Raw genomic sequence first — 25,764 nt, 5'->3', positions numbered from 1 at the left:
CCTCCACTTCAATTGGCCGCCTGCCGTGTGACGTCACTGTGACGCCGCACGACCCGCCCCCTAAGGAAGGAGGCGGGTCGCCGGCCAGAGGGAAGTCGCATGGCAGGTATGTGCGTGTAAAGCTGCCGTAGCGATAATTATCGCTACGGCAGCTTTCACTATATATCGAACGTGCGACGGGGGCGGGACTATCGCTGCAGCATCGGTAACACATTGTTACCGATGTCGCAACGTGCAAAGCCTGCCTAAGTCACCATCTATAACTGTACTGTGATCTCTTGTATGTGCTGCAGCACCGATATCTACCACTATATAGTCACCATATAGCGGTAACATCAGTGTCATCTGCCGAGGTCCACTATACCCACGATTAGTCTGCGCCACCATAGTTATCATGGTTACCTGGTAAGGGGCCCACTCAGATGTTTAGCCCCCCCCTGAGCTGAAACCCTAGCTACGCCACTGCTCAGCTTAATAGGAGGTGACAATGAGCGGAGTGTAACCATCCCATATGAACATATAATGGGTGCTTCACACTGACCAGTCGATGGAAGGATTCAGAAGAAGAAACACTTCAATAAAAACTCAGCAATTCCTAGAAGATTCAAAAATACCTTAAAAATGCAAAGAAGGAGTTAAATTTTAGGGAATCCCTCCTTTGGCTTCTGCCACACTTCTTGCCTGCAGGGTACAGACCTGAGCTGTAAGATGACCCCTCTGGGGAATAATGGGCTTGTTGTAGGGTGGGTGATTGCCAGCAGGTAAACACAGACTGAACCGCAGCTCACACAGGAGAACAGCAGCGACTGTTCCCAACTCAATGGAGACTTATTCTCGGGTCTCTGCCTCTATTTACCAAACTGCTGCCTTTTTCCAATATTCCTCATACGGCAAACTCAAAATGTACAGGTTTACAGACATGGGTAGAAGACGTGATGGAGCGGGGAAGACACATCACTATAACTTAATGTGCTGGTATATGTGCTGTCATAAATGGAGGTTAATGGACAGAAAAGTGTCTATAGACTAATCCAGTCTCCAGAAAGTTATGACCCTCAAGAGACTATGAAAGGAGGAGCTGCATACAGAGCGATCTCTCAGGGTGTAGTGTTAAGCTAGTCGTACACGCCCAATTCCAAACTTGTCCTCCATACATGTACAGAACCTGCTTTCAGACACCTCGGTGAGCGGCTTATATGTGGGCTCAGGCTCCGAATTTCAAAAGGTCCAACCCTCCCCCAACATCATCTGTTTGACAGCCTCCATCCACAAGATAGGCCACTGGTAAGATTACCTGGCTCTTCTTTTATATGGAAGTGTATTATTGTAATTGATAATGAAATGACTCTGCTCATTCTGTCCTAGAGTACACAGCAAAGCTTAAAAGTGAGCCGCAAAGAACAGGATATGCTACCCATTGGTCACGTTTCATTAACCTGTATGACATTATAATGAGATAGAGATAATCACACACATATGTATATACATACATACCCATATTATTATTAACTATTACATTATATATATACACACACATTATATATATATATATATATATATTATACATATACATAGAATATGTTAATATGGGTGTGTGTGTGTGTATAATATATATATATATATATATATATATATAAAAAATATGGGTATGAATGCATATACATGTTTGTGATTATATATACACACATGTGTAAACGTGTGTGTATATACATATATATATATATATACACACACATATACATACATATGATATATATATATATATATATATATATATATATTATAATATGGGTGTGCATGTATGTATATACATGTGTATGTATTATATATATACACATACATACACACCCATACTGTTATGATAACCCTATTACGCATACTGTCCACCCACTTTTGGACCACTCTATGTAATATATTATAATATATACATACATTTTATATATATATATATATATATATATATATATATATATATATATATATATATATATATATATATATATATATATATATATATATATATATATATATATAATGTATGTATACACAAACATATATATACATATATGTACATATATATATACATATATACACATATATATATATATATATACACATATATATATATATATATACACATATACATATACACACATATATATACACACACACACACGTGTATATATATATGTGTATACACACACACACACATACATACATACATACATACATACACACACACACACACAAACACATACACACGGTATATACTATAAAATAATACAACATATTACATAGAGTGGTCCAAAAGTAGGTGGATAGTATGTGTAATAGGGTTATCCTAATAATATGGGTGTGTATGTGTGTATTGGTGTGTATATCATATGTGTATGATATCTATCTATCTATACAGGGTGGTCCAAAAGTAGGTGGACAGTATGTGTAATAGGGTTATCAAACATGGTGTAAAGCGAAACTGCCTCAGTTGCCCTTAGCAACCAATCAAATTCCACTTTTCATTCTTCACAGACTCTTTGGAAAATGAATGGTGGAATTTGATTGGTTGCTAAGGGCAACTGGGTCAGTTTCATTTTACACCATGTTTGATAACCCTATTACACATACTGTCCATCCACTTTTGGACCACCCTATGTAATATATATATCGATAGATAGATATCACACACATATGTATATACATACATACACACCCATATTATAATGATAACCCTATTACACATACTGTCCACCTCCTTTTGGACCACCCTGTGTATATAATATAGTAATAAAAGAAATAAAAAGAAATTGTTTAAAAAAAAAAGAGAAAAAAAACTTGATTAACATCTTTGCAAACAGTGATCTTACTCCTTCACATTTATCAATATTAAATTTTAATATAGAAGGTCTAAAACATTCTGCACTACAAGTTCCAGATCACAGTTGTACAGCATTTGGTCCTGGCTTATCAAGGCATTGCTCTGTACTTAATGTTCCACGAGACGCCATCTTGTTAAATCTGCTTCTTTAGTAGATCTTTAAGGTTATTTTTTCTATTTCCAATGCATTTAATATTCAAAAAAAGAGAAACTTTGCAAATCATCGTACCATTATGGGTTTAGAGCCTCTACAGATCTGTAGGTTTTGATAGCATGGACCTTTTAAAAAAGGGATTGTCTCCTACTTTCACTTAATTTAAAATTGAGCCCATGGTGATCCGAATATTTTAACACAAAAAGCCAAAAAACAAAAACATCCCCATCTAACAGACTCCCACCTGGTGATCCCGGTGTCCTGTCTCCTGGCTTTCCTTTCCAGTAGGGGGCGCTTGCTGCAGCTCTCAGTATCAGCAATGGTCACGTGAGGTGTCCCCCTCACTTCTGTCAGAAGAGAAAGTCAGGAGACAGTCTACGTAAACCAGCAGCAGTATAGAGGAGTGTTGAGTGTTGGAAGGACAGTGTTCTTTTGTTAGGACCACAACGAGCCCATTTCTAAACTAACTGAAAATAGCTGACATCCCCTTTAAAGTCCTTTTGACATCCATCGACATCCTTAATTCTTAAGCATTAAAGGGAAGCGGTCAGCAGGTTTTTGCTACTTCATCTGAGACCAGCATGATGTAGGCAAAGAGACTGTGAATCCAAAGATGTATCACTTAGTTTACTGGTGGAGCGGCTTTGACAGAGTTTTTAGATGTAGTAAGTAGCAAAACTGAGAAAGCTGCCCCCATAACCAGGCTCTGCATGTACAATGTCTATTGACAGTGAGCTGCTTATTACAGGAGGGGGAATGTCGCTGTAGCTGAGCCATGATAATCTCCTGGTGCTAAAACAATCATTGCACGTAAACAGCATGAGCTTGATAAGAAACTCATTGCTGAAATCTGTGTTTTATCCCCTACAACATGCTGCCTTTAAATTACATGGCAAAAACCTGCTGATAGATTCCCTTTAATCTACAAGACTACCTGGAAATAAATAAACCTGGAGAGGAGCTGAAGACACAAAATGATGACATTATTTTAGATGATTAACAAAGTAGCTTCTTTTTTCTCTTTTCATTGGTTGCAAAGGTAGACATTGCCGTCAACATGTAATGAAATGATTAATGACATATTTAATAAAAAAAACAAAAACACGAGTCTGGAAATACGTCCACCGAGAGGAAGAAATCATCGGACAGTCTGTAAACGTCATCCTGGCCTCTCACCACTTACGAGTCAATGGATGTGGACGAGTCGGGGGAGGGGGAACAAAAGAATAAAAAAAAAAAAAGAAAAAAAAAAAGGGGCGTCCAAGTCATGAATATTTTTCATACTAAGGGATAAGCACTCAAGCAGCTTGATCAGATGCTGTACTGTAGCAACAGTGGCCGATACCTGCAGCCTTATGTTGCCGATGAAAGCGACTAGCGAGCGTGCCTAACACTACAACATTCATGTCCTGGCGGCTATGGAAGGTGGACTAGAGAAGTATACAGCATGGAGACCATCTTCTCTGCATGCACATCCCAGGCAAAAAACACTCACGGAAGAAGTTCACAAACGCAATAAATAAATTTTGGCTCCATCATACGTTTTCCCTTCACTGGAAAAATAAAAAATAAAAAAAAATGCAAGAGCACCAGGCCCCTGCACCAATCTCCTCCTCATCCCGCGGCTCAATGTATTTGCAAGTAATGTGGAATACTGTAATTAAAGAGCAAAAAGTCCATCTTGTAAAGATTGAAGAGACGCCGTTGGTAGAAGCGGTTGATGCCCTTGAAGAACTCGGCAGCCATCCCATCGGTGGTCCTTGTGGTTTTGGAAGAAGATGGGAACTTAATGGAATCTCCTATTCCTATCAGCTGCAGGAGATAGCTGGCATCTTCTTCTAGAGTCTCGTATTTGCCCACTACATCATACTGGACAATACAGGGGTGGCATAAGGAATGGACCCGCTCCCAGTGCTCATTGAACGGCTCTTCTCTTTGGGTTTGCGGGTCAACCAAGTAATATAAGAATTCTTCGAATGTGACGTCGTCTCCACGTTCAAGCGCTTCCATAGAAGGGTCTCTGCGATGACGCTCTATTATCTTGGTGCCGTAACGTTTATGAAAGGCCGTATTGTACGTGCGAGTAAATTTGTTCCTGTAGGCAGAAATCAGCCTTTCAAAAGGCTCCCTAACAAAGACGAACTTGAGGTAGTTACGGAGCCGATAGTTGATCTCGGAGGTGCTGAACTCAGAGAGGGTGCGAAGGTTGGTCGCAATGTGAGCCTCGTTGGCTGGAATGAGTGTTGGGTCCTTATACTTGCCCTGGCCAGTGAGAACCATCATAACCCTTTTCCAGTTGGTGCATGCCACCTTAGGCACATAACAGTACAGCAGCCCATGCGTGTCATCCACAATCAGGTGTTTGAGGTCATCGGCGGTGAGGACACGGCGTTTCCTTGTGTAGGTCTTGCAGGCGCTGGCCAGCAGCTCCCGACGATTCTGGTGTTTAGCTTGGATTGGCGAAGGTTCAAACTAAGTGTAAGAGTAAGAGAAAAAAAAAATAAAAGGATTAGATAAATATGCCATCACTCATCCTTACTGTCAAATCCCCCCTCTCATCCCTATATTACGATTAAACTTAACTTACGCAGATGGAAACAGATTGCTTATATAAATGGAGAGACATTAATGACATCTTTCAGAGATTTGGTGAGGTAGAACAGGTTCTGTTCTTTCAGAGAACAGCAAAGTGTCCGACACCACCCAGGGTCCTGCCAAATCCCAATTGGAAATCTCCATCCAGATGAAGAAACTGTAGGCCCTAACATTCAGGCTAGAGGTGAAAAACAGAGGTCATGGTAGGATGTAAGCCATATACCACAGCCTCTGGAGAGAGTGACCCCTGTCTAGATGGCCTCATAATTCTCCTTCGTGAAGATGATGAGCTCTTATCCACAAAATTGCAAAAGCTGGCAGATAAAGGGCATATATCTTCTGGGATTTAGTGGTTTGATACCCAAAATGCTCCTCTGTTCATTATTGGGGGCCCGGTTAAAGATTTTCCAGTGAGGTGCGAAAGCTTCAGGTTGTTCCTCTGGTTAAAATGAAGGCTTCCTAAATGGACGCCCTACTCTTTTCTCCTACAGACAGTGGTAGTATTTGAGTTTTGCTCCACATTGTGCACCAACACTGCCGCTTTTCACCTAGATTTGGGAGCAGAAGTCATTCACACTGTAGAGAATGTCATTCACATGCAGAGAATAAATGGATACTCTATAGCAGGGGTCTCAAACAAATTGTTGCTTCTTGTGGCCCGCAGGCATCTGGACCGGTAACGATCGCAGCCGACGCAGGGGCCACAGCCATTAGCGCTTTATTTCAGATGAACGTTTTGCCAGCGCTGCGCAGAGTTAAACTCTATCTGCACTATTCCAGAGGCAGCCGCTGGCCAATCAGAGGCAAGCAGCTGACAGGTATGTTTGCCTCTGATTGGCCGACGGCTGCCATTGTAATAGTGCAGAGAGAGAGCTTGACTGTGCGCATTGCTGGCAAAACGTTCATCTAAATTTCAGATGAAGCGTGGACAGCTGCGGCCCCTGCAGCGGCTGCAATCATTACCGGGTGCACGTGCCTGCGGGCAGCAAGAAGCAGAGAAGAGGACACCGAGGGAACGGAGGACAGATGAGAAGAATGTTCTAGGTGTGTGTGTGTGTGTGTGTTTTTTCAAGAATGGCAAAATAGGGGACCAGGATGAAACATTGCTACAAGAAGAGGACCTGAATTGACAAATTAGCAAAAGGGAGCAGGTTGGGGCACATTACTACAGGATGGGCACATTACTACAGGATGGGCACATTACTGCAGATGGGGACAAGGATGGGCACATTGCTACAAGGGGACAAGGATGGGGCACGTTCCTACAGGATGGAAACAAGGATGGGCAGATTACAACAGAATGGGGACCAGGATGGGGATCATTACTACAAGATGAGGACCAGGATGGGGTCATTATTACAAGATATTGGCCAAAATTACTATATGGTGCCAAATATAAAACTATATTATCTACAAAAAGGGGATGACATGTAAACAACAAAAAAAATCTAAATGAGGTGTTCATTTTTTCCCCATCAATCTGGTGTAGATTTACTGATGCAGATTTATTCATAGATTTGTGCTGCTGAAATTTCCCGCATCAACCACCTATGTTTGGAAGTACTATAAAGGTTTTGAGTGGTCCGGAAAAGAGGCAACTACTCACCTGTTCACTGTCGTACAACGCTTGCAGGGGGCTTCGTCTGAGCTTCCCACTCCAACTGGCCATAGAAAAATGATCCTCACCTTTAAGGGTTACAAAAGAAGAAAAGAAATAAGAATTTAACAAAATCAAAATTTCCTATGGGATACGAGGAAGGACGGTGCGTTCCAAGTAAGCGGAGAATGTCACTAAGCTCCTGTCATTCCCATACCGCTTTAATAGAACTTCTGGCATCTTGCAGACTGTTTACAGGACGGCCGAGTCCTTGACATCCTTAAGAAAACTTTATGAGCTACTAATGAAATGTCTGAGGTTCTTCAAAAAGTGACTCAGGGGATTCTCCAAATATTTAGTAGCCTCTAATTCCATGTGTGCGGCAAGTTACCTCATCTCTTGGAGTCGCCCCAGCAGTTCAGGATTCTCCTGTCCTCCCCCATTATACACATTTTTGGACAATATCTACACTGTATTGCGCATTTCCACACACACACACACACACACACACACACACCTATATATATATATCTGAACATATTAAAAATATAAATAGAAAATCTGTTGTTTTTTTGTTTATGCTAACACCTCCCCTCCGCCTCCCAAAAAAAGACCCAAAATATAGAATTACTAAAAAATCTAATATATAAAGTGTGTGTGTGTGTGTGTGTGTGTATGTATGTGTGTATGTCTGGGATTGGCATCTGCACCGTCGCAGCTACAGCCAGAAAATTTTGCACACTCACACTTCTGGACCCGAGAGCGTCATAGACTATGTTTTGAGGGGAAATTTTAACCCCGCGCTTTCCAGTTATTCACCAAAAAAACTGCCTCTATTAAAGCGAATGGAGCTTTGAGCCACAGTGCAGCCAGAACTTCAGAAGAATGCGCAGCCACGCCCTTATATGGAATGTTGGCATGTCACAATGCAGCCAGGGAAAGAGACAGACACAGACAGGGTAAGAAACAGACAGATAGGGAAAGAGACAGACACAAAGAGACAGACTGACAGGGAAAGAGAGAGACTGACAGGGAAAGAGACAGACTGACAGGGAAAGAGACAGACTGACAGGGAAAGAGACAGACTGACAGGGAAAGAGACAGACTGACAGGGAAAGAGACAGACTGACAGGGAAAGAGACAGACTGACAGGGAAAGAGACAGACTGACAGGGAAAGAGACAGACTGACAGGGAAAGAGAGGGAAACAGAGAGACAGGATAAGAGAAAGACTCAGACAGGTAAACAGACAGACACAGACAAAGAGACAGAGACAGACGGTAAGAGACAGACAAAGACAGGTAAAGAGACAGACAAAGACAGACACAGGGAAAGAGACAGAGGGAAAGAGACAGACAGGGAAAGTGACAGATAGACAGACAGGGAAAGAGATTGAGACAGACGGAGAAAGAGACAGAGACAGTCAGAGACAGACAGGGAAAGAGACAGACAGACAAAAGAGATAGAGAGAGACAGAGAGATATATACAGAGGGGGAGACAGACATTATAATTACATTTATATCTATTTGTTTTGTGGTTTTTGTGTGCAGAATACATTTTTGTTAGTACATTCTATTTTGTTAACAGCTTTTATTAACCCGGGCGAAGCCGGGTAGCACAGCTAGTAAAAAATAAATGTGTGTTTTTGAAAGCTAAGCAATTGTTCTCCACTACAGCAAGTCCCATCTGTCACCGCCACACCGTCCTCCGCTGTGAGACGTCAGCCAGCCTTGCGTGAGAGCGTTTTGCTTTGAGCCTCCATCATCAGGATTTAATCCTAAAATAGTGGGGAGGGGGGTAAAGTCTGGAAAGTAATCTCCCGTGGTCCCTCAGGAATCCTAAATCACATCTGGTTTTTATTGCACCCCAGTCATGCGGAAAAGAAAGAAGGAAAAAAAATAAACGTGGAAGGAGAACGGTAACGGTATGGTATGTGATGACATCACGGCACTGAACATGATGACATCAAAGATCATTTAGAAAGTGAAGAGATCTGGAGTCTTGTAAGTCCGGAGCCGCAGTTGAGGGCAGTAATAGTACATATGGTGGCGCTATCTTTCCCCTAAAGGGCTTCTGTTTCCTCTGTATTCGTCAAATCATCGAGTCGATGTAAAAACCTTGTGGTCTGATGATGTACGGAAAGTGTGACCCAAGCGCTCACATCATTTGTTTCCCTTTAATGTTTAAAACACAGTATCAGCCGACTCCAGACAGCATATAGCGTCAGCCAATAGTGTACTCTATGGTGGGCTGCAACAAGCGACCCCCAGTGTGAGGCTCAGTCTGCGTTCAGATGAGTATTCCATGGTCCGTAGATGGACCACAAGGCCCAGGCTGACCACAGGTCTCCCACGCTGAACTTCTACCCTCACAGACACGAGGGGGGAGACCTGCGGTCAGACCGGGCCTTGTAGTCCATCTCCGGACTGTAAAATACACTGCCTGAACCCGGCCTCAGAGGACCATGGGGAAATGGACATCAATCAGAAGAACCAGCAAAATGGGGGTCATACAGTATCACACATGAAGGGCTTAAACACAGAGGCTCAGTATAATTCATCACGGGCTTAGATGTACAGTATCACACCAAGGGATTAGATACCTCACTGCAGCAGATGGCATGACAACAGGCTTGGTTACAGCTGACTGTATCACTCATAGTAGGCTTAGATTTCATACCTAAGTAGATACGGTAGTAATACACAAGAGGCTTAGATACACTGGCTGAACAGATTGTATCCAAGCCTAACATGCGATGCAATGACCCAACAGCAAAATATCACACAATACATACAGTACCACAGACTGTATAGCACAAAATAGTCATAGATACTGTAGCACAATATCCCACACACACGATAGGCTTAGATACATAACAAATAATCACATAAGTGGATTAGACATGGCAAGAAAATAAACAGTTATCACATATACGGCATAGAGTATCACACATAATAGGCTTAGATACATGGCCTCAGCAGACAGTATTACATGGCGTTAGATACATTTTCTCAAGAGATTGCATCACCTGATTTGATACTGTGAAGAGCATCACAATGTTAGAGACATAAGCTTAGATACAGCACCCACAAGACTCTAGTCTATGGCATAGACCAGTCTTGGATACAGCAGCTAGGCTTAGATACATTTGCTCAGCAGACAGTATCACACAAGATTAGATAACATAAGAAGTATTCCAGGGCACATAACGTATCACATATCCACAAAACAGTTGAGAATCGTTAGGTTTTGTGGATTTCACAGTTGGGATGTAAAAAAAACAAAACACAAAAAAATAATGCCCCCCACCCCAATGGAGACTGAGAATGGTTAACCCCCCCCCCCCACCCAAAAAAAATGATCAAGATGGGGCAAGAATTCACACCAGAGTACTTGTCAGTGTGAACACGCACAAATCATACACTCCCCACTGTGATCATTTAGCCCTCCATTTCTGGGGTTCTAGAAAGCGCTCGTATCACTAGTGTTCTCACAGATTTTCCATGGAGGACGGTTCATGCACTTCTATTTATTGGGGTATTTTGGATCTTTTTTTCTTCTTGCATTATATGGCCACTAGTCTCAGCCTTCGTCTGTGATTAGCAGTGAACTCTGTGCTTTCCTGAATCGGGACAGGAATGTAGATGCGGCTCCACATCTGGTGGGGATTAGACCTTCTTCAGATGACACCGTCTACAAAAGAGCAGAACTGCTGCAATTGAAGACTGTCTTTGTAAAATATGGTCCTAGACAGCTGGTCACAGGTGTGGTATTGTGTGCAGGTGATAGATCTGGAGACACCACCATTCATTACCCTGCCAAATGCTCTGCAATAAAGCACACCGATCACCAGAATTTTTCTATATAACCTAACACCAGTGCTATACTGGCATTATCAGGCTGATTCTATACATACTTTTAGTTGTCAGCTAGGATGTATAGGTTTTGAAACAGAAGCAAGTAAAGTTTGTAAAATGAGCAGCTTTTTGATTGGCAGCAGCTGCAGGTCAGCGAATAGCTGGGATGGATATTCATAGTGATTCCTGCCCCCTGCCTTTCCGTACTCCCCCTGTTATTTATACTAATTCTACTATAGAATAGTTTTAGTAAGTGACTAGAAGGACCTGTGCTGATGTCATACCCATGTGACCAGAAGGGGCGTGGCATCAGCCAACAGAAAAATAATGTTGCTTCCTGGTATCAGCTATGTTGGCTGAGGCCCGGCCCCTTCTGGTCACATGGGTATGACATCAACCTAGGTCCTTCTAGTCACTTAGTAAAACAATTCTATAATAAAATTAGCATAAATAACAGGGAAAGGATGACCAGGCAGTGGGGCGGGAATCACTATGAAACCCGCCCCAGCTATCAGCTGCTGCTGCCACTCAAAAAGTGTATTGGATAAAGGAGAACCCAATTTTATGATTATGATGAGTCACTCTCCATGGCTGCTTTTTGGTCAAGTGTTAGCACCGAATAAACCACAGTATAGATCAGGGTTTGGAGGAGAAAGGGATATGGCAATGTGTGGAAGCATGCAGGCGGTATGGAGAGTAAAGGTCAGAAGACTATAGTAGGGTCATGATGCCATGGTCATGGTTGAGAAGCAATCTCAAGTCAGGAACAAGTCAAGGATAACTGATACACCGATGCCTACACCCTGAGTGCCAGGAATTGTCCCATGTGCCAGGCACAACACCAGCCCAACATGCCTGCACCAGTTACCCAATCATTTTAAAACAAATATTAAACTTACTAGTGAGTGAGCGAGCACTACCATGCTTGGGTCTCATAATGAGCAGTGGGACGCTCAGACGGGCTCGATTCATGTACAAAATATAATGGAAGTCAATGGGGACCTCAAGCATTTTTCCCGTAAGATCTCCTGGAAAAATACTTGAGTTCAACATTGACTTCCATTTTACCCAGTCAATGAGTTTATGCCCGGTATAGCCCATCTGACTGTCCAACTACGAGTACAGAGAATAGTAGTGCTCACTCATCACTAAGACTTACCATTCTCCATCTCTGTCTACCACCCTAACCAGGCTCTATGTTCTACTAACAATCTAAGAATATCACCTCCCATTCTCATCTCCAAGACTTCTCTCATGCTGCACCAGTTCGCTATAATGTGCTATTAGGCAAAAAACTAATTCAATTCAATCTAATTTGAAATGTGTCTTAAAAAAATACGTGTATTTAGGCAGGCCTACCATGTCCCTCATCTAATTCTGCTCAGCTTAACCTCTTCTGTGTTTAACTTCTGATGAACTTGAACGCAGTATACACCACACATACACAGATACCGGCTGATGGAGCTTTACGTGTACAAGAACCTTATACGGTACGGTTTGTATCTAGTATTTCTGAGGTTGCACCATCTTCCATCCAAAGTCACTAGGTGTGGTTGACTTCACAGAGGCCTACAAGACTATGGACACCTTCAAGTGTTACCTGTATGCCACTCGTGCTATTGTAAATGCAGGCCCAGAACATGTTTGGCACGCATAGTAAGACTAAGATAAGTAGAGGGTTAAAGTAAAGGAACATCCTAGCACGGAAGAGGCAAAACAAAAGGTATATGAGGGGGGACAAAAAAAAAAAAAGTTTTCTAGTAGGAGTTTTCCAAAACTTGATGCAGAAAAAAAAAAAAAAAAAACACAAACCAAAAATCTGACCAACAAGACATTTTACAAAAGGAATGAATCGGAAGATTTTTCGAAGCGATTTTTGAGTAATTTTCTGAATAAGACGTTCTCCAAAATGGTCCTCAAAAAACCTCAAGTGTACACATGCCCTAGAAGTATACTCTTCGTTATCCAAGTTTCTGACAAAACATTTATAAGAAGTCATTGTGCAATAATGTTTTATCCAAGTCATAAAAGTTCCCTGCGTCACTGTTTTTTTTATATTTTACTCAACTCTGTGGTTTGGCTTGTTAATGGTTTTTCTTTTGCCCAATCATCTGCCCACAGGAAATATAGAAATTCTTCATACTTTTTTTAGCAAACTATGTAGCTTACACAAAGTGGGGAAAAATTAGAACCAAGAGTTTAGCAGCAGATCAATGTTATGTATGCCTCATTAAAATGGGACTGTTTGGTCAAGACAGTGCTGATCAAAATCCAGGTCTAGGTCACTGAAGGTAGGTATCTGAATGATATCCTTGGTTACTTTCCTCACCGTCTGGAATGGAGCAGCAGGAAGCAGGAGCAACCTGCCTCATAATTCAAGTCCTCCTGACCATGGTAGTATGGAAGATGTGAAGCTTATGGAGATTCCCACTGATCAACGGTTTTTGTCTATCCAATGGGTAGCTAATACAGGGGGATTCCAGCAAAAGAAGTCCACAGATTTGTATTCTTCCGTGAATCTAACTTTGGAAATATAGTTCCAAACCTCCAGTTGTTGGAAACGTATCCTACTTCCCAAAAGTGGTCTAAAAATTGCCACTCACTATAACGCACCCTGGCCAGCACGTTTCTCTCCAACATCGGAACATTGTGGTGGAAAATTACCAGCCCATATTTCTCCAAGGATCATAAACTTAGAATCTTATCCTGAGGTCCGGATCTAGAGACTCTGAATAGAGGCCTATCATCGGACGGTCGCAGAAGGTTTACCGGACACATTATTATTCTAGTCTCCTGCCAACACTTTCCCTGCTGCATTTCAACATTCTGCACACAGCTTATTGCAACAATGTTGAGAATTATATTATGTTCCAACCCAATTTGCATTTAATAAATATATATATCCATCTGTTCCTGACCCGACAATGGGTGTTATAGGGGCTACCATCTGTGGTCAAGTACAAGCCACCAACAGACCATACGTGGTGCTGCAGCTTCTCCCTGCTTTGCTGCCTTTCTATGCCTTCATTGTTTAGTGTCCTGAAAGTGAACTTAAAATTATGATGCTTCTGTGGTTACAACCTAACCCTTTAAATAAAACTGATATCTAAAATATGGCATCCTAAATCTCAGAAATGAAACTTCGGTCTACAAACTCTTCCTACAGACATGAGACACCATTACATTGTGTGTACCTAGAAAGACCTGGAAAATGGATGATCTAATGCAAGGCCAGAGTTATCTGGTTACATCGGGATACAGAACCTTGGCTCCCATTTCTGGTGAACTGACTTTCCTTCTTGAATGTTAACCACGTCTGCACACAGAAGACCAATCCAGCCAAAAGCAATATAAGAGGAGAGTATCGAGGTGCGATAGACATTACATATCTCAACTAATGTTCTTTACATATCCCTGTAGACTGATATTGCCCCATTCCTGAAGAACTAAAGGTGGTGTCACACATAGTGACGACGACAACGCCGTCGCTGCTAAGTCACCATTTTCTGTGACGTAGCAGCGACGTCCCGTCGCTGTCGCTGTGTGTGACATCCAGCAACGACCTGGCCCCTGCTGTGAGGTCGCCGCTCGTTTCTGAATGTCCGGCTTCATTTTTTGGTCGTCGCTCTCCCGCTGTGAAGCACGCATCGCTGTGTGTGACAGCGAGAGAGCGACGAACTGAAGCGAGCAGGGAGCAGGAGCCGGCGTCTGGCAGCCTGCGGTAAGCTCTAACCATGGTAAACATCGGGTAACCAAGAAGCCCTTTCCTTGGTTACCCGATATTTACCTTAGTTACTAGCATCCGCAGCTCTCACGCTGCCAGTGCCGGCTCCCTGCACACGTAGCTGGATTACACATGGGTAATTAACCCGATGTGTACTCTGGCTAGGAGTGCAGGGAACAGGGAGCCGGCACTGGAAGCGTGAGAGCGACGGACGCTAGTAACTAAGGTAAATATCAGGTAACCAAGAGAAGTGCTTTCCTTGGTTACCCGATATTTACCTTAGGGGTGCTTCACACACAGCGAGATCGCTGCTGAGATCGCTGCTGAGTCACGGTTTTTGTGACGCAGCAGTGACCTCATTAGCGATCTCGCTGTGTGCAACACTGGGCAGCGATCTGGCCCCTGCTGTGAGATCGCTGCTCGTTACACACAGCCCTGGTTCGTTTTTTTATTGTTGTTCTCCCGCTGTGATGCACAGATCGCTGTGTGTGACAGCGAGAGAGCGACGAAATGAAGCGAGCAGGGAGCAGGAGCCGGCATCTGGCAGCTGCGGTAAGCTGTAACCAGGGTAAACATCGGGTAACCAAGGTGGTTACCCGATATTTACCTTCGTTACCAGCCTCCGACGCTCTCACGCTGCCAGTGCCGGCTCCTGCTCTCTGCATATGTAGCTGCAGTACACATCGGGTAATTAACCCGATGTGTACTGTAGCTAGGAGAGCAGGGAGCCAGCGCTAAGCAGTGTGCACGGCTCCCTGCTGTCTGCACATGTAGCGACGTTATGATCGCTGCTGCGTCGCTGTGTTTGACAGCTAAGCAGCGATCATAACAGCGACATACAAGGTCGCTGTTGCGTCACAGAAAATGGTGACGTAACAGCGACGTTGTTGTCGCTGTCGCAATGTGTGAACCCAGCTTAAGTTACGCTTCCACGCGTGCTGCTGGCTGGGGGCTGGTCACTGGTGAGATCTGCCTGTTTGACAGCTCACCAGCGACCATGTAACGACGCAGCAGCGATCCTGATAAGGTCAGATCGCTGGTCGTGATCGCTGCTGCGTCGCTATGTGCGACACCACCTTAAGATTGCAGTGTGGATGGCTGGGAGGCTGCTTGCTGCAGCAACCTCCCTCCACTGCTCCATCTTCTACAGGAGACTTAGGCGGCTTTCACACATCCGTTTTTTGCTGAGCGGCACAATACGGCGCTTTGCAGAAAAAACGCAACAGTTTTTTTTGCCGCCGGTTGCGTGTTTCCGCATAGACTTGCATTAGCGCCGTATTGTGCCGCCTGGCCTTGCGTTGCGTCCGTTTTTTTGCCGGATGCGGCATATTTAGCCCATGCAGCGGCCGGATGGAACGTTGCCTGGCATGTTTTTTGTACTGCGGAAAAAAAAAAACGCATTGCGCCGGATCCGGCGCGATTTATAATGCAAGCCTATGGACGCCGGATGCGGCGTCCTACGGCAAAACCCGCATCCGGCTGCGGTTTTTTGAACTGCGCATGCTCAGTATCAAGCTGCATCCGTCAAAAACCGGACGGGCCGCAGGTATAATGACCCCAAACACACCTGCACCTCCGCTGGTAGGTAGATAAAAGGGAGGGTTAGACTATCCCCTTCTTTATACCCCCTAGAACAATAGGGCTTTCAATCTGCAAAACTATATCTTTGAAGTTATGCTACCTATAGCTCTATTTTGAGTGTTGAGTAAATTAGAGCTCCCCCCATCACTTTGGCTCTCACCCTTTTTGTCCTTTCTTCCACCACACTTGACCAGTTTACTTAATTATACAAGAGTTATTGCGCTCTTTTTTGGAGCATTTTTAATACTATGATATAATAAATATTGATTTTAGGAGTTTTTGTTTTGGTTTTTTGCACTAGTACTCCTAGTTCTTCACTAGTTTTGGTTTCTAGAAGACAGAACTGATCAAGAGGGGCTGAATTCTCTTTGCCAGCTTTTATTATGTCGGTCGGTCGGTGGAGGACATATGGTCTTATGCTGGATGGATTCGAGATTATCCAGTGTGTAAGGAAAGAGTGACGTCTGCTGTGACTTTCACCCCTTGCCTGGAGCTGGTAAATATCACACAGAATACTGACCAGGCTGAGCAAACAGTTACTGTCCTGGCACTTTAACATCTGTTTTAACCCTTAATTGGCAGCAGGAACATTACATGCACATTATCTCATAGGAAGAGACTGTAATAGAAAAAAAATAAATCAGAATTACCAAGATTGAGATCTCCCTGTCCCCTCACTAGAAGGAAAGGGAATGCAAGTCATGCATACTAGTCACTATTATATATATATATATATTTGCCTCCTATCCCTCGCAAGCATTTTTTTGCAGCCCATTTTGATCGGCCAGCTTTAGCCCTTTTGTTCCCCATTTTAGCACTGCACGTGTAATACCCAAAAGTTGTTGTGTATGTGCCTTTAAAATGTTGCAAACCTGACAGCTACCTTATGTTGTCACACTCTTCTAATTTCCTATGCAGATATTACATATGAAAATTCAGCACATAGAAGTTGTTTATATATGCACAAAGTGATGTACCCATACTCTGCCATTAGGAGGCTGTTAAGGGTTAATGAAGCAGGCCTGCTTTTCATATATGACATACAGGTCACCTAGTAGGACCACATAACCATGCTTGTGGGCTAAGCAGGGAAGGAGAGGAGACATTTTGCCTTTGTGTGAGATGATCGGGAAAAGCTAAGGGGGAAGGTAAGGGAGCAGCCATAGCGCGCGCGTGTGTGTGTGTGTGTGTGTGTGTGTGTGTGTGTGTGTGTGTGTGTGTGTGTGTGTATTGCGCACACACACAGACACACACCTGGCAAAAATTAAGAGACCACTACTGAGAAATGGTCAAAATAACAAAAAAATGCATTGCTTTCAGACCTCAAATAATGCAGTTCATAATCATTTAGAAACAACAACACTAATAATGTTTTAACTCAGGAAGAGTTCAGAAATCAGTATTTTGTGGAATAACCATGATTTTTAATCACAGCTTTCATGCGTCTTGGCATGCTTTCCACCAGTCTTTCACACTGCTTTATGCCACTCGTGGTATAAAAATTTAAGCAGTTCTTCTTCATTTGATGGCTTGTGACTATACATCTTCGTCTTGATTATATTCCAGAGGTTTTCAATAGGGTTCAGTTCTGGAGATTGGGCTGGCTATGATGGTGACCTAATGGAATGGCAAATGGCAGCTGGGGTGAAGTACAAGGCAAGAACACTTCATAACAGGCTTCCTAGAGGCAGGGTTCAAGTCATGTAAAGCTAGAAAAAAGACGTTCATCAATGAAAAGCAAAGGAAAGCCAGGCTGAAGTTTGCCAAAGACCATGAGAATCGGACTATAGAGGACTGGAGTAAGGTAATCTTCCCTGAGGAGTCTAATTTTTAGCTTTGCCCAACACCTGGTCGTCTATGATGGTTGGTCGAGATAAAAGGACTACCAACTGATATTGTCTTGGAAGCAGTAGTGGAACGATCGTGGTAGCAGGGGGTCGCCATCGCAACCGGGCCCAGGGGGGAGGGGGGTGTTCGGGGGGCTCGAGGACCTCAGCCAGTGGCACACCGCCAATGACGGCAGGCCACGTGACCGCTATGGGGCCCAGTGCCAGCGTTTCAATTGTATCGGCATCGCAGTAATTCCAAGCTGTTACGCCAGTACTTGGAAGTACGAATTCCAGAGAATGTTAATCCTCTACCACACACAGATTGAGTCTTAGATAATCAGCGACTGACAAGAAGAAGCCAATGTCATCCTAGAAGAACAAATGAAAGTCGTACGTCAGAGACAAGAGGAGTACCACAACTTGAGTGCCAAAGCAAAAACCCTGACTGTTGGAGATCGAGTCTGGCTTAAAAAGAATCAATTCAGGAGCATGCTAGCTGAGAAGTTGGAGACTAGCCCTTATGTTATTCGAGCTATCCCTCTACCTGGAGTTTAAAAGATCTCTAAAAAGCTTGAAGAGACAATCAAGGATTGCCTGACAGAGGACATAAAAGATCCCTCCAGAGATGACAGCGGAGAGGATATTGTCAACCATCCAGAAGATGACTTCAGAGCCAATCCAAAGGAGAATCCTGCAGAGACTGCCGTTCTAGATTTGGTACCCATCAACAAAAGGTCAGAGTCAGCTACAGGATGGAAAGGTAAGGCTGCTTTCACACATCCGGCTTGAGCTCTGCGGCTCAATCCGGCTGTGCAAGCTATGCAACGGATGCGGTGAAAACACTGCATCCTTTGCATAAGTTTTTCCTTTGCGGCCAGTCCGGTTTTTGCCGCTTGCGGCATGCTACTGAGCATGCGCAGTGGCAAAAACCGCATGCGGCGGCCGGATGCGGTTATTGCCGCATCGCGCCGCATCCGGCCGCCATAGGCATGCATTGAAAAATGCGCCGAATCGGCCAAATGCGGCGCGATGCGGGTTTTTTTGCCGCACGAAAAAACGTGCCAGGCAACGTTCCATCCGGCCGCCGCATCGGCTAAATCTGCCGCATGCGGCAAAAACCGGATGGAACGCAAGGCCATGCGGCACAATGCGGCACTAATTAAAGTCTATGCAGGAAAATCGCAACCGGCAGCAAAAAAAAACGGTTGCGATTTTCCTGCAAAGTGCCGGAGTGTGCCGCATTGCAGAAACCGGAGGTGTGAAAGCAGCCTAATAGGTTTCCTGTTGGCTGGCCATTTAGTCCTTGTTTGCAATTGCTTATCCGACAACACAAATGTCTTGACTCTCCGCCACCCATGGCTGAATGTATTAACTCTGAATCTCTTGATAATGAGCCCCCATCAGGTGACTCATTGAGAGTGACCAAGGGTTGTGTACCAGCAAGATATGAAAGATGGAGTTGCTTTTTTATTTTATATGCTTTAATTGGGACTACTAAAAGTGAAATGTCCACCATGACAGACTGTGAGACAACAGCCCCATGTTCTTAATTTCATGCAACATTGAAATATTGAGCCTGCAAAGACTTTTGGATGAGGTTATATTTGTTCCAGGTTTCAGCATTTATACAAAGACTAATGGAGTCTTGATATTTCTTCACCAATTGCATTGTATGTGTCTTTCGTATCTAGCTTATCAGACACAGTGACAAGGTCCAGATGCATGAGGACATGCACATTTTAAAAGAGGGTGAATATGCAAAACCCTAAAGTTGTGTGTGTCTTAGGCTACTTTCACACTTGCGTTGAAGGGTATCCGTTGCATTGCGTTGTGTGACGGATGCAACGGATGTGTTGCATATAGTGGCACAACGGATGCAACGGATGCAGCAAAACAACGCAATCCGTTTTGTTTTTTTTTTACAGTTTTACCGTCGTCAGACTATTGTGAACGATCAGCTGATCGCTAACAGTAGCCGGCGGCCGGCTACTGTGAGTGATCGGCCGCCGGGTGATCAGCCGATCACTCACAGTAGCCGGCCGCCGGGTGATCAGCCGATCACTCACAGTAGCCGGCCGCCGGGTGATCAACCGATCACTCACAGTAGCCGGCCGCCGGGTGATCAACCGATCACTCACAGTAGCCGGCCGCCGGGTGATCAGCTGATCACTCACAGTAGCCGGCCGCCGGGTGATCAGCTGATCATTCGGTCGCCGACAATGTGTGCGGGGGCAGGGGGCGGAGTGCGAAGTGGGTGGAGCCGAGCGGGGCCATGGCTGAGGACGTCAGTGCCGCGGGGACTGCATCGCTGGGGGACAGGTGAGTGTGTGTGTGTATACATACGGAGTGCGGAAGGGGGCGGAGCCGAGCGGGGAAGTGTCGGGCTCCCGGCACACGTAACCAGGGTTCCTTGGTTACCCAATGTGCACCCTGGTTACGGGTGCAGGGAGCCAGAGAGAGCATGCGCAGTGAAATCCAAAGGATTCCGCTGCTCAAAAAAACGTTACATGCTGCGTTCCTTTCGCCCGACGCAGCGTAAAAATAAGGACCTTGCGTTATCCGGTGGATGCAACGCTGACACTTGCGTTATAGTGCGTCATCCATACAAGTCTATGGAGAATAGCGCAGTGCGTTAACGGACTGCGCTATTCTCCATAGTGACGGACTCCGCTGAACGCAAGTGTGAAAGTACCCTAAGATGCAGCGGAGCCAACAGCTCTTTTATTATGCTTTTTATATAAACCACTTCTATTCTATGTGCTGAATTTTCATGTGCAATACCTGCCAAGGAAATGCTAACATAGTGATGAACCTGTTACGTTCTGCTATTAGATAGTTGTTAGGGGTTAATGAATCAGCGTAGTTTTCCATGTATGACAGAGGTCACCTAGTAGAACCACATGACCATGTCTGGGCTTAGCAGGGAAGGAGAGGAGACATTTTACCTTTGGGTGAGTTGATCTGGGGAAGCTGAGGGGGAAGGTAGGGGAGCAGCCATAGCTCCTGTGTATATATCAGAACCCAGAGCCTTAGCTGCAGATTGTGTGGTTTGGAATGTGCAAAAACCAGCAGAAAGTGAAGCTAAGAAGTCACTGCATCTGATCTACAGCCATATGACTACCCCGGAAAGTAACTGCTTGCTCAATAGTAATTCAGCCTACATGCAAGCATCATGCATCTGGATGTACCTATGTAAACAGACAAGTAAATTTATGGGAACCTCAGCAGAACAGACAGACCAGTTAGAAGTCAAAGGGGTCCGCTAACTAGTTTTTGTGGCCCCTTGTATTCCAAAATAAATACTTTACAAACTTGTACCTTTTCGTATGCAAATTTCTTAAATCTTCCATGGGGGCGGGCTGCCTGATGTACGTTGTTGTCCTCCTGCCGATTTACGCCGCCCCTGAACGCTGAATTTCAAACCTCAGGACGCCGCCCCTGGGCGCCCGTGGTCCCGCGCATGCGCTGTGCTACTGTAGCGGTGCCGTGCACTGCGTGCACGTGTGACCGCTGGTGACGCTTTTGCGCAGGCACCGACTGCTCCGTCCGCTCCTCCCATCTATTTCCTGCTGCTGAGCAGGATGGGAAGGAGGTGACGTCCGGTCATCTGGCCAGCGAGCGTTTGCGCAGAACGCTGGAGGAAGAGGGGAAAGTGCGGTCACGAGGTTATGGGCGGCACTTGCTGATGACACTCACAGCGCCGCCCATAACCTCGTGCCCGCGCAAAGTGTCACTAGCGGTCACACGTGCACACAGTGCACGGCACCGCTACAGTAGCACAGCGCATGCGCGGGACCACGGGCGCCCAGGGGCGGCGTCCTGAGGTTTGAAATTCAGCGTTCGGGGGCGGCGTAAATCGGCAGGAGGACAGCAACGTACATCAGGCAGCCCGCCCCCATGGAAGATTTAAGAAATTTGCATACGAAAAAGGTACAAGTTTGTAAAGTATTTATTTTGGAATAAAAGGGGCCACAAAAACTATAGGAAGCTTCCTAGAATGCAGCCCAGGAGCTGCAGAGGGGGAAACTTTTAGCTTTATAGCTAAATTTCTGATGACAGGTTCCCTTTAAGGATGTGATGCTGCTGTGATTTCTCTTTAGGACATCATGGAACATGTGGGATATTTGTCTGGAGCAATGAAGGAGACGGCTGTATAACTCGGATGAAGATCGCATCGCAGTGCACGTACTGGCCGTGCCTCTCCTGACCAGAGCGTGACAGCTTCATGCTCGGGTCAGGAGAGCCACCGGGCAAGTCCAGGCATTTTGATGCAATCATTGTCTGTGTTATATGGCCGTCTGACCCTAGCTTTTAGCTGAGATACAGCCTCTTCTATGCACTCCAATGTAAAGTCTGTGTGGTCTAAGATCTAGCAAAGATTTAAAGTGCTTGTCTAGAAAATGCCATTTCTAATTACCCTTAATACCCTGTCTACAGCTGCAGTTGGGTTAAAAAACAAAAACAAAATCTGTTCCTTGCTCATTCTCCCAGCGTCCAGCATTCCATCTGCACCGCTGCTCCTGGTGTCTGGCTGCAGCGCTTTCAATGTGATGTCTATGCCGCAGAGTCGCAGACAATAGTCATCTCTTTGGCTCATGTTGTCAACTCGAAAAAAAACGCTGCAGCAGAGACCTGGTGCTGGATCCGGAAAGCACAGGTTGTTTGTTTAAAAAAAAAATAAAAAAACAACATCTGCAACCGGGGTTTTCGGAAGTCAGAAAATCCATTTAAGTTGCAAGCATCCATATTTTATCTATTTTTTTTTTTTTTTGCATAGCCACCATTGGTGAATTGGATCCCACTTTTATCCAGTTTGGTCCGTGTGTCTGTTTTCACCATCAGTTTCGCTTCCGTTTTTCACAGATGCAAAATATAAATAAATGAATACATTCCAAGCTGCTGTCTATGAAATAGAAAAAAAAACAACCCAACAGCATTCAGAGAACACAAGAATGTGATCCGTGTGCGGTTCGTTTTTTACATGGACTCATTGACTTGAATGGATAAGTTTGATCCTTGCCATTGATCACAATCAAACTTTAGATACTTGGCCAGCAACAAAATAAATAAAAAAGAAATGAACACGACCATACACTATAGTAAGTATACAGTGTGTCCACCCATATCCTGTCCACTGCCATTAACTTGAGAACAGCGGCAGCTACAGTCATACAAGTGGTGTCTAGGTATAGTAAAGTAGCCATGCGCTTTGCAATGAAACCACCTATAGCGCCACCTGGTGGAAAACAACGGAGTTAGCATTTTTATCTCGAAAACGGAACGAGATAGAGAAAAAAAAAGTGAATTACAAAGTTGTAGGGCATCATCAATTCAATACGAATCGACACCTTGCATACAGAAATGCTATGATTAGAACGTGTAAAACTCACAAGGCTGCGGACGTGAAGCGATACCTCATGGAGACCTTTCTACAAGTCATTGGGTATGGTGGCTGTGTGGAGTGGCCTCCACGCTCATCTGACCTGACCCCATTGGACTTCTTTCTGTGAGGTCACATCAAACAGCAAGTGTATGCGACCCCTCCACCAACATTGCAGGACCTACGGCGACGTATAACAGAGGTGTGCCACCGACGGGCTGCTCTGACCCGGATCCGCAGTGGCTCGAGGGGTCTCTGGACCCGAGGCGGGGTTGCGCAGCCACTCAAAATGAAAAAAGGGGGGTATTTACAAGGGGTGAACAATAAAGTTCGTGACACCACCCACGGGTCGTGATAATGTGGGATACCACCGCTGCTGCGTTTGGGGGAGCACCCGGGAGCGATGGGATGGCAGCTTGGGATGTTGTTAACCCCTCCATGGGCAGGGGAAAGGTATCCCGGGGCTCAGTAGTGGAAGGATGGGGACTCGTCGGGAGGAGAGGGGCACAACGTACTCACACAGTCCAGGAATTCTGACACCGACAACAGGTAGTCCTGAATGCCCTGCAGATGTTGTTGGAGCACGCTGGGTCTGTGCCCTTTTGGCATTGCTGGTTGGTCTGAAGCTTTGTCCCTTGGCAATGTGTTTACTCTTTGTGGATCCCTTTTGCCTGAAACTACTCGGGTCCCACTCACCCATGTGGCTAACGGAGTGAGCTTGCTCTCAGGGTTCACGCTTTGGATTTTCTGGATGGTTTTGGGAAGTCCTATCCCCCTTGTTGCGCTAGTACCCCGATTTTGGAGTGGGTGGAGAACGGCTCGTGAAGACTATGTCCTCGTCGGGTAAATTACTGGGCTGCGTGAAGCTACTTCCCAGCCTAGGGTCCGTGTACCCCGTCGTGCCTTGGCCCCTGCTCGGTTGTAGCACAAGGCCGCTCAACTGCCCTCCGTGGCAGTACCGTGCCCCTTGCCACTACCCTCTGCGACCGGGGTTCCAGCTCCTTCCAGCCCAGGCCAACGTCCGGCACCTGGAACGGGTACAAGAGCCCAGCTCCGCAGTGTGACCTTTCACTGTCACTGCTGCACTCTAACCGACTACTGACTGACACTTCTGGCCCTCCTTCTACCATCCCTCCATGTGGGTGGCCCTATTCCCTTCAGGCTGCCCAATGGGTGTCTGGTGGGTGTGGTGCAGAGTGTTCCTCAGGATTTGTGTATACCTGGTCTTAGCAACACCAAAGGGACAGCACCCGTAACCAAGGAGGAGTGGGTACCATGTTTTTTCCATCTCCTATATAAGAAAGTCCTTAGTTACCCCTCTCCACCCATAGCAGTTTTTAATTGCAATGAGATGACACACAGTTAGGGTCACAGAGCTAGGGACCCCAATATAGAGATATGCCTTGACGAGGCCTTGGGGCTCAGTTACATTGATCAATGCGATTGCTAAATATCTCCTTTTTCCCAATATTCATGGCAGGTATGCAATTCATTATTCACATGTTCAAATTAGCAAGTAGCATTTTTCATTGTATATTCCAATATTTGTCCATATGCTTGAGGCATTATACTATTATCTAAGTTTGATGTGCAGCCTTATCCGTATATAGTATGTAATTTTTGGCTTGCACTCATAATATATATATTAGTGCTCACTTCAGTTATCCTATTCAGTTATATGTAGTTTTTTTCTGAATGTGAACACAGCTCCGCCCCTTTCGGCCATGTTTTTTCCATCTCCTATATAAGAAAGTCCTTAGTTACCCCTCTCCACCCATAGCAGTTTTTAATTGCAATGAGATGACACACAGTTAGGGTCACAGAGCTAGGGACCCCAATATAGAGATATGCCTTGACGAGGCCTTGGGGCTCAGTTACATTGATCAATGCGATTGCTAAATATCTCCTTTTTCCCAATATTCATGGCAGGTATGCAATTCATTATTCACATGTTCAAATTAGCAAGTAGCATTTTTCATTGTATATTCCAATATTTGTCCATATGCTTGAGGCATTATACTATTATCTAAGTTTGATGTGCAGCCTTATCCGTATATAGTATGTAATTTTTGGCTTGCACTCATAATATATATATTAGTGCTCACTTCAGTTATCCTATTCACCACCCACGGGTCGTGATAATGTGGGATACCACCGCTGCTGCGTTTGGGG

The 25,764-nt window shown here is 44.8% G+C and overlaps 1 protein-coding gene across 9 annotated transcripts in view; it reads right to left on the bottom strand.

Annotated features, from left to right (window-relative positions):
* Positions 1-2,902: 2,902 nt before the first annotated feature.
* The window catches only part of CHST13 (carbohydrate sulfotransferase 13), a 115,331-nt gene continuing 92,469 nt past the window's right edge, over positions 2,903-25,764 (bottom strand). For all 9 annotated transcript variants that reach the window (XM_075321526.1, XM_075321528.1, XM_075321531.1 and 6 more), the window contains 2 exons: positions 7,231-7,310; positions 2,903-5,501 (listed from right to left, as the gene is read on the bottom strand). In XM_075321526.1, coding sequence (XP_075177641.1) covers positions 4,656-5,501; positions 7,231-7,293 — 909 coding nt within the window. In that variant the 5' untranslated portion in view covers positions 7,294-7,310 and the 3' untranslated portion in view covers positions 2,903-4,655. The remainder of the gene's footprint in view (positions 5,502-7,230; positions 7,311-25,764) is intronic.

Source organism: Anomaloglossus baeobatrachus, chromosome 8 (assembly GCF_048569485.1).
Source record: "Anomaloglossus baeobatrachus isolate aAnoBae1 chromosome 8, aAnoBae1.hap1, whole genome shotgun sequence".
NCBI lineage: Eukaryota > Metazoa > Chordata > Amphibia > Anura > Aromobatidae > Anomaloglossus > Anomaloglossus baeobatrachus.
This window is presented reverse-complemented; position numbering and strand designations above follow the sequence as displayed.